This window comes from Sesamum indicum, unplaced genomic scaffold, assembly GCF_000512975.1.
Source record: "Sesamum indicum cultivar Zhongzhi No. 13 unplaced genomic scaffold, S_indicum_v1.0 scaffold00215, whole genome shotgun sequence".
Taxonomy (NCBI): domain Eukaryota; kingdom Viridiplantae; phylum Streptophyta; class Magnoliopsida; order Lamiales; family Pedaliaceae; genus Sesamum; species Sesamum indicum.
Window position 1 is genome coordinate 117,426 of NW_011628109.1, and position 12,223 is coordinate 129,648.

The 12,223-nt window shown below is 33.4% G+C and overlaps 1 protein-coding gene across 3 annotated transcripts; it reads right to left on the bottom strand.

Moving 5' to 3' along the window:
• Positions 1-5,988: 5,988 nt before the first annotated feature.
• On the bottom strand, positions 5,989-10,940 carry LOC105179803 (peptidyl-prolyl cis-trans isomerase FKBP43-like). 3 transcript variants are annotated; one of them, XM_011103438.1, is made up of 11 exons: positions 10,874-10,940; positions 10,268-10,335; positions 9,447-9,682; positions 9,147-9,280; positions 8,211-8,429; positions 7,945-8,091; positions 7,030-7,345; positions 6,839-6,926; positions 6,703-6,744; positions 6,543-6,591; positions 5,989-6,453 (listed from the first exon to the last, which is right to left on the bottom strand). In XM_011103438.1, the coding sequence occupies exons 5-11, from the start codon at positions 8,387-8,389 to the stop codon at positions 6,333-6,335; spliced, it is 942 nt and encodes a 313-aa protein (XP_011101740.1). In that variant the 5' UTR covers positions 8,390-8,429; positions 9,147-9,280; positions 9,447-9,682; positions 10,268-10,335; positions 10,874-10,940; the 3' UTR covers positions 5,989-6,332. The 3 variants fall into 3 exon arrangements, with proteins under 3 accessions (XP_011101740.1, XP_011101738.1, XP_011101742.1); XM_011103436.2 differs by lacking the exons at positions 10,268-10,335; positions 10,874-10,940 and adding an exon at positions 10,102-10,171; XM_011103440.2 differs by lacking the exons at positions 7,945-8,091; positions 8,211-8,429; positions 9,147-9,280; ... (1 more) ...; positions 10,268-10,335; positions 10,874-10,940 and adding an exon at positions 7,605-7,806.
• Positions 10,941-12,223: the final 1,283 nt, after the last annotated feature.

A 12,223-nucleotide genomic window follows, 5' to 3' on the forward strand; every position in this document is an offset into this window, starting at 1 on the left:
CGTCCACTCTACCTTACATAGTGAAACTACCGGGAAAAGGATTTTGCTCTGAATTTATTAAAATAGAGAGTTTTCAGCCTATTTTTAAAACATATAGGGAGGTTTAGCTATTTTATGAAAGCATGGGGGTAAAACAAAGTTTAGCCTAATTATTTCTTTGCTTTGTTCATGTGCAGGTCTGAGTAGAGCTTCCACATGACCATTAGGGTTGTGTTGTTAGGACATTGTACCCAGGTGAGGCTCAATTACTCCAGTTTATTTTCTTTTAAATATACATATACGGAATTTATAAATTGCTTTATAATTTTTTTTAATTTTTTTTATCCTGCATCACGTATACTAGTAGGATCGCCTAGAAACAAAATATGGAGGTCTTTAACATTGAGGCATCGACCTAGTTGCGTTCTCTGACGCCCAGATAGAACATCTAAAAAGGCTCATATGGCTGGCGGAGGACATCTGGGACGCCCTATTCCTAATTTAAGCATCAGCAAACTTCCAGTACAAGTCCGTCCAAAACAAGGCCAACTAGGTAGCCAATGTTGCATCAACTAGCATTGTCTACAATTGGGTTGTACCTTTATCGGCATGCATAAAAAAAATTGGTAACTCACTTAAAAATTTAACTAAATATTAATAATTTCTTCTTTGATTTATTAATAATTTTTTAAAAAGGTCTCCGCAGGAGTCTCAAATTGATTGTCCGCAAAAGTAGATGGATTGTTCTTTCGTTGCTACAAAAATAAGGAGAACGGCACCTCGAATGGACTGCAGGTGAAAGAGGTTTTGGTAAGTACTTCAATTTATTTTCTAATTTATAAAAATATTAAATAATTTTATCTTTGAGGAGATGATATGAATGTTCATAGAGGAGCATGCCCATTAGCCTCTAGATGCTATTTCATCTACTGGGTGTAGCCCACTGTAGCTAAAGGAGGAGCTATGGGTAGAGACTTCAGGGGAGTGGGAAGAGGGGGTGGGTATTCGAGGGTTAATTATTTTTTATTATAAAAAAATAAAAAAATATTTAATATAATTTAATTAAATATACTAATATTATTAATCATGATTTGGATTAAAAAATAATTTTTTTTTTAATAAAAATGCCCAAGTCATGCGATTTTCAGTCACAACTTGGGTCATTTTTTTACTTTTTTTTAAATTTCATTTAATTAATTTTAAATTATTTATATAAAATTAATTTTTAACAATATATTAAAGTCAAAAAATTATAATATTAAAATTGTATTAATTTAAAAAATTACAATTAAGTGTACAAATGTAATAGCGTATATTTTTTGTATAATTGTAAAAAATACAATGAAGTATAAAATTATTCTTGACAACCAGGTATCGACACATTTGATTATGTAGAAAAATTTATTTGTTGGGCTTGTTGCCTTGCACGCGTTTACGCCCAATCCATCTCGTTGTGAATACGTTATGTTTAATTTCGACTAGGGCGTGAAGAGATGCAAATAGCAATGTCTGGAACCAACTCAAATCCCGGTATATCCCAATAATTTTCGCAATGCACAAGTTCAAATAACTTGGAATGTGTATTCTTGTAAGCCATTATATCGTAATAATTCTTCACCATTGATGCAATATTAATCATGTATGCAGTGCATACCTTTTGAGCGTGACTGCAAGGAATACCAAATTGAGCCCACTTGCCACAAAAATATTCTCGGTTCGCAATTTTGACAACATGGGTATTGACTCCATGTCCACTGTGATGTCTTGTAACAATCAAGACGGACTGTTGGAACTGATGGTATTTGGTGACAGTATGCTCAATAGAATTTTGATGCCAAACGTGTGAACATCTTATGTACAAAATTCATCCATAGTTTGTTATTGGCCAACATTACAGTACTTTTCACTAACCTCTCACGAAAATAATGGACAATTCGTTGAAACGTCATCCCAATTGCTGCCAACGGTAGGCGGCGAGCCCCTTTCAATACTCCATTTATGCACTCCGACATATTTGTCGTCAAAATTCGGCATCGCCATCCACCATCATGAGATAATGTCCATTTTTCCTTGTTGATCTGGTCTAAATACTCAAACGCGGCTAGTTTCTGGCTCTTTATCTCTTCCATAATGCGATTGAATTTCCTGATCTGATATTCAGAGTCAGCTCTCCAACAAATATCCTTCAACATGATATTTTTGTGTTGACTGTTGAAATTAAAACAAATATGCCTCAAGCAATATCGGTGCACGACATTGGTGGCACGAAATCTAAACTTTCAGGTAGAACTTTAATGATACCAGGATGGCAGTCAGAAATAAGGCAGATGCCACATAGCCCCCGTATAATATGTTTGCTCAATTGTCTAAGAAACCACTTTCAAGATGAATATCATTCTTCATCGATAATTGTAAAAGCAAGAGGGAGTACCTTTCGATTTCCATCCATGGCAGCAGCAATCAACATTTTGTGCTTGTACTTTGTGTATAAATGGGTCTCATCTACACTGATAAGTTTGCGACAGTGTTGGAACCCATCAATACACGGGTTGAACGCCCAGAAGACGTATCCTAGCACATATGCACCGGTTGACGGGTGGCGGGCTTTGTGTTGTCATTCAATAATCGTTCCTGGATTATAAATGGCGAGCCGATGACTAGAGTTGATATCGACCGCACAACACAACAATGCAAGAATATAGCCTTACTTATTTAGGCTTTAGCCCGGATGCAAATGCGTTCAAGGGCTCTAGACTACAAACACAAGCAATTATATCTCATTTGGCGGCGGTCGATATCACTCATAACACTCCCCACGACACGTCGTCCAGTGCGCCCGTGTTGTTGCATTGCTTCTATTGGGTAGATGATGTGCCAAGATTCATCAGGTAACCTGGTATCATTACTATATCTTTCAAAATTAGAATATATAAAAACGGCCAGGAACTATAGTTGGGGGAGTTCTATACTGGCATTTTTATATCGTGAATTGTGCAAAGCTAGCACAAAAGGCAAAGCGACAATTTGTGGCGCGCTGCAATTGTTGTAGGTAAAATTTACTTAATAACTCTTACACAATTTTTTTGCTATAAATATTAATTATTAACACATATTTGTATTATTCGTACAGATTTAGGCATGGTAACGGATTACTCCACTTTGCCCTGGACTTGGTGCGGAACGACTATTTAAGGGTCAAGTCCAAATGGACTACAATCCTGATATGGTGCTATTGGGAATTGTTAGCACACGTTCACCCAAACAGTACGGAGAACTATCCGAGTGATAAGATAAATACTGGATGAGATACAGGCGGATTAGGTAACTTATTTTTAATATAATACGTATATTTATACTGTGAATTAAATGCATATTAATTTACATCTTTTTATTTATTACAGTTCATCTCATAGCCGTATGATATGGACTCGGATGTCATTAGTTTCAATCGACTCCATGTATACCAAACCAAACAACATCTAGTCGGTTCAATAGTGATGAAAATGAGGCGCAAAATGAACCACTACAAAATATGAACGACGAAATAAGAAGACCTCGGCGTCAATGCCACAAACGCAATTGTGTAATTGGTGGACATTTTTGACATTTGAAATTGTATACTTCATTGTATTTTTTACAATTGTACAAAAAATATACAATATTACATTTGAACACTTAATTGTAATTTTTTAAATTAATACAATTTTAATATTATGATTTTTTTAATTTTAATATATTATTAAAAATTAATTATATATCATTAACAAAATTATATAATTAATTTATACAAAATTAATTAAACGAAGAAAAGATATATGTGCTTCTTTCTTAAATATTCAAATAAAATTGATTTATTAAAGCACTTGGCACTCCTGAGACAATCCTAAAATTTTTTCAAACAATACAAAATTATTAGCTATAATTAATTATAGTTAAAATTTAAATTTTTATATGATTTTATTTTACCGATAAATTATTTATATATTCTTAATTCATAATCATAGTTAGGGAAAACAAAATAGTGCCAAATGGGCTGAAAATATGTCAGGCTAGAGAGAGGGAGATAGGGTGCAGAGCCATTTACTCTTTATAATATTATAAATGAGTAAATTATTACAACTTATTCTTAGAGAAGTAAATTGCTTTATTTTAAAAACATAAGAAAATAAATTGTTGTATTTTAAAAAACCTATACTTTAAAAAATATAGAAAAATAAATTGCTATATTTTAAAAATCACAGAGAGGTAAATTGGTACTTCTTTTTTATAGAGAAGGAATTACTAATTTACAATAACAAGGAGTTGCTTGCATTTTTTGGGAAGGGAATGGCATTCAAGCAGTCAACACTAAGAATCAACTAGACGACACGGTTTCTTCGGTGTTAGTCACTTGATTAAGTGAACATATACCAAATAGTTTCTCCATGACCTTGTTGTTATTTGGGAAAATTGCAATTTACGTCACATAACTTATTTCATTTATAATTTTGGACTTGTTGTTTTACGACCCAACAGATTTACCTGCGTAAGTTCAAAAACATTGCAAAATTTACGTCCCATTAACCATCTTCGTTAAACTGTTAACGGAAGGAGCACGCGCACGCGCCCGTCCGTTGCTCGAGCTCTTTCCGTTAACAATTTAATGGAAATGGACTTGGGCTACTACATCCCAGATTACTTTGATCAAGCCAATCAGGATAGATCTCACATTCAACTGTGCTTCCCGACATAAGGAGCCCTCTGGTTCATGCCCTTATCCACTTGAAAGGGTCAGACCAACAGGGAGGCAGAGATATTGAATATTGGAATGGTAATCATAAAAAGAAAAGCCTGCTATAGGAAGCGCATCAACAATAAGAGGGACTCCATTAAAGGACTCGTACAAGACTTATTCCACACCTCTCCCAAAGCATGCTTCTAAGGCTCGAACTTTTCACTAAAGGAGGTTCACATCGACAAGTACAATTTCATTCCGGTAAAGGTGGTCCAACTTACAGGAGAACTACTTGGGCAAGTTGGGACAGCCTTAGAGGCTGACTTCCCCTTCTTTAGTTTGTCAAGGAGGGGACTTTTCTCTCCTACTAATGGGACGTAAATTACAATTTTATTAGAGTTGTGGGACTAAATTTATTGAGTCGTAAAATAATTTTACCAAAATTACACATAAATTAAGTTATGGAATGTTAATTCCAAGCAACTGAGGAATACGAAGAAAGTCCTTGTCATTAATAGTGCAAGAGGATTCAACGTACTAAGAAATTACAAGATGGAAATTATAAACAAGAAACTTCCCTGATTCAGCTGTTTCGCTGCTCCTCTGCTACAACATCCACGCTTGCAGCTGCGATCCGCTCCCCCTCCAACTTGCATTAAACTTGCTACAAAGCTTCTCGCATGTCATGAGTCTTCAAACAATCATCTCCAACTGAAGGTTAATAACCACCTCCTGCTGCACTTCTTCTTCCAATAAAATAGTTTCACACATCACTTTGCTGTGAGAATTAATGAAACTGTTGAAATGCAATCTAAACAATTAATTGCATAGCTAGAACAATTGCAGACTTCCCTGTTATGAGCTGCACGCCACTGTATGTTTCACCGGCCCCGCAACTGCCGCACTTCCATTAAAACAGTGGCACCTATCTGTAGATATATCTCTAAATCGACAGCACTTTTTAAGTCATCAAAGTAAACTAGTGTTGCTCGACCGTTTTATATCCAATCTGCTGCAAATTAAAGCGCTCTGTTTCAAAGTTAATAGCCAACCACATTCATAGAATCATTCACGTTACTATATTCAAATATTGAACTAATCAGCGAACCACAATTTGCTATCAGATTGCTCTACAGTAATCAAATTGATAAACGTATTCAACTTGCATATTGCAATCTGTATGCAATCAATTCCAGATTCTGTGACAGAAATGATTCGCAAAGTGCAGTTAAATCAGAAAATTCAATCACTTCCTTGTAGTGACCTGAGAATCTGAAAGTGTATATCAGCTTGCATAGCTCTCAAGTGATAAGCAGATCTCACGCAGCATCCCCTAATTCACAGTATGAAGATCAATATTTCCTGAATTCTCATGAACCTGTTAATCGATGCCATGTATCTAATGCCTTCCAAGAGCCTGTTCCATTGGTTCTGCAGCCCTTTAAATCTGTGTTACCACTTACTACCACATCATGCAAAAAACAAGTTGCAGTATCCAAAGGCCTTTCTTCTCAGTAAAAGGTAGAACACCAGTAACAGTAGGAATAGAAATCATTCAGGAAATAAGACAAGGTTCTTAAATCAGTACTGTTCATATTATGCAGACTTCTCAATCAAATGTTCATACTATCAAAAATATTTAATGCTTGTATTTGGAAACAATGGACTTGTCACGTCGACATTGCACGCCAACCAATTCAATCTCATACACCAGCCATGAGCTTGGAGGTACACTTGTTCCAAATCCTTGTTCTCCAAAACTACACCACATTAAACACAAGTAGCAGATGTAAATACAAACAATTTATAAATGCAGAGTTATTTATAGTTTTAAGTGGTAAAAGCGTACCCTAGAGATGGTGGGATTATAAGTCTCCTCTTATCACCAAGACGCATACCTTAATTATGTGCAAATATATTAGTAATTATCTTATAAATTGAATAAACACTAAGAATGAAGAAATGTGATTTATGTAGTTAATATGAGATACGAAGATCCTATTTCATACCATCAATGCCCATGTTACAACCATCAATTATTTTTTCATCACCTAGTTCAAAACAGAAAAAGGTTAACAGATCGATCGCCTTCACCAATACAGTATGTCAAAATACATGATAGGATTCATTCATCGCAAAATTTACCAAGGCGAAATTTGCAGGAATTTTTGCCAACACTAGTCTCAACGACTACTCCAGTTTCCTTCAACATTCCAGTGAAATGAATTTTGACCTAAACTCCAAGAAAATATAAGTACAAACGAAATCTTTGAACATTGAAAGCAAAAACACAAAAAGCTCATGTATCCATTGTTATGTCGACAACAGGAACATACCTTTCTCCCATGCAGAGCTAATTTTCCATTAGGATCTCTCTTAGTCAGTTCTTCAGTAATCAACCCATTTGATAAAGAATGTGCTTCACATTGTTTTTCAGTTACATTATCCTGCTTGTATACGACCATCTTTTCTTCATTTGGCTCATATACAACTACCTTCCCCTCATTCTGAATGGAATTGCATACATTTGTACCAGAACTACCTTCAACTTCGGGTTTACTTTTTTTATGCTCAGGTGTTTTCTTTTTCTCCAAAGTCCTCTTCTTGGATTGAGTATCCATGGTTAGTGAGTCATGAACAGTATTAGCATCACTGCAATGTTAAAAGTTACAATCAAATGACATCATTGAAATTACAAAAAGAGATGACATCAAATTCAACAAATTTGGCTCCTCGATTGAAACTTGTGCTTGACAAAAAAAATCTACAAAACTAATATATCACGCTCTCTATACTCTAGATTCGCTCATGAGCAACTCAAGATTATTTAAAGATCACTCACTTAAAATCTTAAGATGTTGGAGAGACATTGAATCATTAGTGTCTCTAGCAAAGATAAAAGAATACTCACGCATCAATCATTGTTTCATCATGATGTGTTGGACTATCCTTCTTGTTAGAAATTTCAAGTCCTTGCTTTATCGTTACGACTTCAATTGCGTTTTTCAAATTTGCAGCCTCATCTTCAATTGAACATCCCATTAATGTAATTATATCATTCACCTTTGATTCGGAGACGTTTTCATAGCTAACAACACCAAGGACATGGTCAAGATCATCATCCCTGTTTAAATATAGGTTGTAAGAAATTTTCTCAAAGACAAAAGATTGCTTGTAATAAAATGTTATATTACGCAAGAAAACAATTCAAACCTTTTCTATTTTGAATTCAAAGGGAAAGGCATTCTTACACATTTTTAGACTCATTTGCTTGAATATGATCAGACATGTTCTGTGATAACTGTGTTCCATCCTCTCCAATAACAACTTTATTTTTTACACTATCAGTAATCACCATCATCTCCTCCAGTGATTGGTCTTTATCACTCCACACAAACCTTCAAAAATCAGTAAATAAATAGTATAGCATGTTAAGATATGGTAACAAAATGAACAATATTACAATGAACTACAGAACTTTTTTCTGTTTTGAGTTCAAGGGGAAGTCCATTCTTACACATTTGTAGAGTCATTTGGCTGAATATGAGTGCAAGTGATGTGAGCTGTGTGTGTTCCGTCCTCTCCAATAATATTGCTATTCTTGACACTATCACGAAACACCATTGCATCCTTGCTTTCACCATTTTCTAGTTCCCGATCTTTAGCATCATCATCAACAACTTCTTGGGACTCCATCTGTTGGGGAATTTCTTTTTAATCACCTATTTTTGTATCTCTATCATAATACAAAATGCATCACGATAAGGATTAGACTTATAATGCGCTTTTCATCTTGGTGAATAGTTCATAGAAGATAAAATTACACAAATACAGAAGAAACTGTTGAATTTGCAGCTTTTCATCTTGGTGAATAGTTCAAAAAGAAAGTAAAATTACACCAATAAAGAAGAAATTGTTGAATTTGATTGTGAACGGAACATAACAAAGTTAAAGAAATTATTGTTTTGAACAAAGAACATAAAATTAAGAAAAATAATCTACATAAGAAAAATACTACAATGCTATAATCCGTTGTCCACGTTACCTTTCTTGTTCTTGACACAAGCTTGCCTCAATCGTGTTAACATGCATGCTCAAGCACCAAATAACACTATAAGATTTTGGGATACCAACATAGTGCTCCAAATTTTTATATCATGCGTAGCTTGCAGTTACATTGACAAATTGGTCCTCACAGAGAATCACATTCATTCTATTATTTACTATTAGATACCTTAACCTACTAGGTCCTATATAAAATGAATAAAAGAATTACAATAATATTTAATTGAACATAGGTTGTCTTAAACATACAAGTATTTATAAAGAAAGTTGTCCAACTAATATTATGAATATGAGACTAAACCTACAAAATATCTATAAGAAATCATAATAATAATACTAAAAGAATTAAGCACATAACGAAGATACAACATAAAGAAAATAAACAAACCTTGGTGAGAGAATATCGGGGAAGGTGCCGGAACTGGTAGCTCGCTGTCATCAATAAAACTGCCTTCATATTCATCATCTTCAGAGTGATAAGAATCCCCTTCAATATCTTCAATACTAATTCCATATGGTTCTCTATTGTGTTCAAATATAGGAACATAACAAACTATGAATATGACTCTTTAGTAACTAATTAATGTATGCTAGCTCTATATAGTCACGATTGGATCTAAATATGCTAATTTAATGGGATAAAGAAAACAAACAATTTAAATAAAATAATTAAAAATGAGAAGGATACACATCACTGTCTAGAAGAAAAGGTCTATTGTCATGGACAAAATAACCCGTCAGGTGAATACTCCGTGGGCCAATCACTGAGAAGATCATATCATGTACCTCGTCAAATTCCAACTCCAAACAACATGACTCAGCTATATATGGCACCAAAGCGCAGAGGATAATTGGCCTGTTCTTCCTCCCAACTCTACATTGGACAATGGTCTTTTCCGCCGCATTACCAATTCCCAAAGACGCCTAAGAAGCAAAAGTATTCAACATGATATCAAGTTCAATCACACACAACAATCAAACAAATATAAGAAAGAAGAATTCAATTTTGTTTTAAATAGTACGGAATATGGTATCAAGTTCTATCACACAAAAATCAAACAACTATAACAAAAAAATGGTTCAATTTTGTGTTGTTTAACGAACACAAGAATCAAACAAATATAACAAGAAACAATTCAATTTTATTCTGAACACTATTCAATATGTTATCAAGTACTATCATATTACACACGAGAATGAAACAAATATAACAAAGAATATTTCAGATTTGCTCTATACAATATTGAATAAGATTCCATGCTCCATCACACACAACAATCAAAAAAATATAACAAAGAACAGTTCAATTTTTGTTCCAGGCGGGGATAAGTGTTGGGTCTAACCTGAGTAATTCGAAGTCTTTTACCATTTGTGCTAGAAAGGACACGTTTCCCAGGCTTCACCTCAACTCCTTCACAAAGATATATAAAGTCACACACAACAATCAAAAAAATATAACAAAGAACAGTTCAATTTTTGTTCCAGGCGGGGATGAGTGTTGGGTCTAACCTGAGTAATTCGAAGTCTTTTACCATTTGTGCTAGAAAGGACACGTTTCCCAGGCTTCACCTCAACTCCTTCACAAAGATATATAAAGTCATACAAACAAATAAACATTTATGGGTTTCTGCACCGGGAAAGAAATCTATGTAAATTTCGTCTTGAATTATGCATAACTCAAAACATTCGGGAGTGTTTGTTTCGCTGATTGTTTGGAAGTCAAGAAAATTCAGACAACCAGTGAAACAAACACACAAAGGTATATAAAAGTCACAAAAACAAATAATACATATTCATAGGTTTCTGAAACGGGAAAGCAAGGGATGTAATTTAGTCTTCAAGCTTCCTACACAAAACTCAAAACTGGAACAGTCCGACACAAACACTCAAAAGTCATGAAAATCCACACGAAAAGTAACTCTTTTCTTTGAGCAGTGAGACTAACACACACAGACATCTTCTTTCTTCAAAATTTGTTCTTTCAACTCATATTAAAATTGAAACTTATTCACTAACGACTGATGAAACTCTTATATTCAACCATTACTTCATTGTAATAACCCAGAAGTTATCATGCGAAGAATAAAAAGAGACAAGAAACTGAATATGACATACCCCAAAAAGCCATAGTAGTGGATGTGAAGTTGGAACGGCTGGTCTTAGCCTTCTCGCCCAAAACGAGTTGAGGAAGAGAGAAATTCTCAGAACAGAAAACCCTCAAAGTGGGTATTTATGTTTGGGAAAAAGGAAAGGGAAGATGGGTATGATCTCGAATTCCTTTCCGAGCGGCAGAGTTGTCTCTATGAATCTCTGCCTTAATGTTCTTACATGGAACTTGGAAGCAAGCGCGGGAGAGGGACACCGTTCGTATCTCCCAATATTCTTAACCGAACTAATTTTGGTAAATACCAAAATAATAACATGTCAACTGTACCTTACCATTATTTTTTAATTTTTTTTATTCAAATTAAATTAATTATGTAATATAAATTAGTATAATGTATTTAATCATATAACTTATTATTTTTTTTAAGTTATACATCAAAACACCATATCTATATATATATTATACTTATGACAGAATTAATTTTAACCGGCGAAAGTAAATTAGAATTTTCCTATCATGTCTTTCTCAGGTTAATATAGGACAATAAATTGCTTCATTTTAAAAATCATAAAAGGATAAATTGTTGTATTTTAAAAAATACGAGGTAATCACTATTCATTTTTTTATAATAAGGTAATTTGCTCATTTATTAAAAGGAGATTACTTGCATTTTTCCTGTCTTTCTCTCACATATACTCTGATTACTGCTCTGCCAATTTCTGTTGTTGTTATGTAAAACCTCTCCTTCTAATCATACATTCTTTTTTAAATCTACATTATATATATATAAATATTGTTGTTGAAAAATGAGTTCTATTCCTACAAAATGTGGATTTTTTCTTTCTTAAAAGAAAAAATATAAAGATAATTATGAAGACTTTAGATAAGAAATACATTTGTACGGTCACTTTATTCCACATTATTAACTTAAAGAAAATGGGTAAATTGACAACAATCTTCTCTAAATTTGCTATAATTATGGTAAAAATACACTTTGCTTATTTAAATTATTTGTCATGCAGCAGTTACCTTTTAAACTAATAAATGTAACACTTACCCCATACAATTAAATTTTTAGACAATATTGCCCTTATATTATATATATAGTTCAAAGAATTTTTTTTTTAGTAATTTTGCATTGTAAGATTAATTAAATTTTCTTAATTGAAAAAACTATCTTTTATTTATAAAAAAATAGAACATAATTAGTGAGTTAAATAGTTTTAGTTTTATTTTTTTATAAACTCAAAGTTAACTAATAAATGAGTACAATAAATACACAAAAACAATTTCATGAAAAGATTTTATTGATAATGATAAAATTAAGTTATTAACTATTTATTCTTTTATATAAAAAT

What these genes read in the sequence shown, in the direction of transcription:
- LOC105179803 (XM_011103438.1), bottom strand. Translation starts at nt 8,389, where the DNA reads ATGGAGTCCCAAGAAGTTGTTGATGATGATGCTAAAGATCGGGAACTA. An exon ending in TTCCTGCAAATTTCGCCTTG is followed by an intron (nt 6,745 to 6,838) that starts GTAAATTTTGCG and finishes GTTTTGAACTAG; the next exon opens with GTGATGAAAAAATAATTGAT. An exon ending in TTGTAACATGGGCATTGATG is followed by an intron (nt 6,592 to 6,702) that starts GTATGAAATAGG and finishes CACATAATTAAG; the next exon opens with GTATGCGTCTTGGTGATAAG.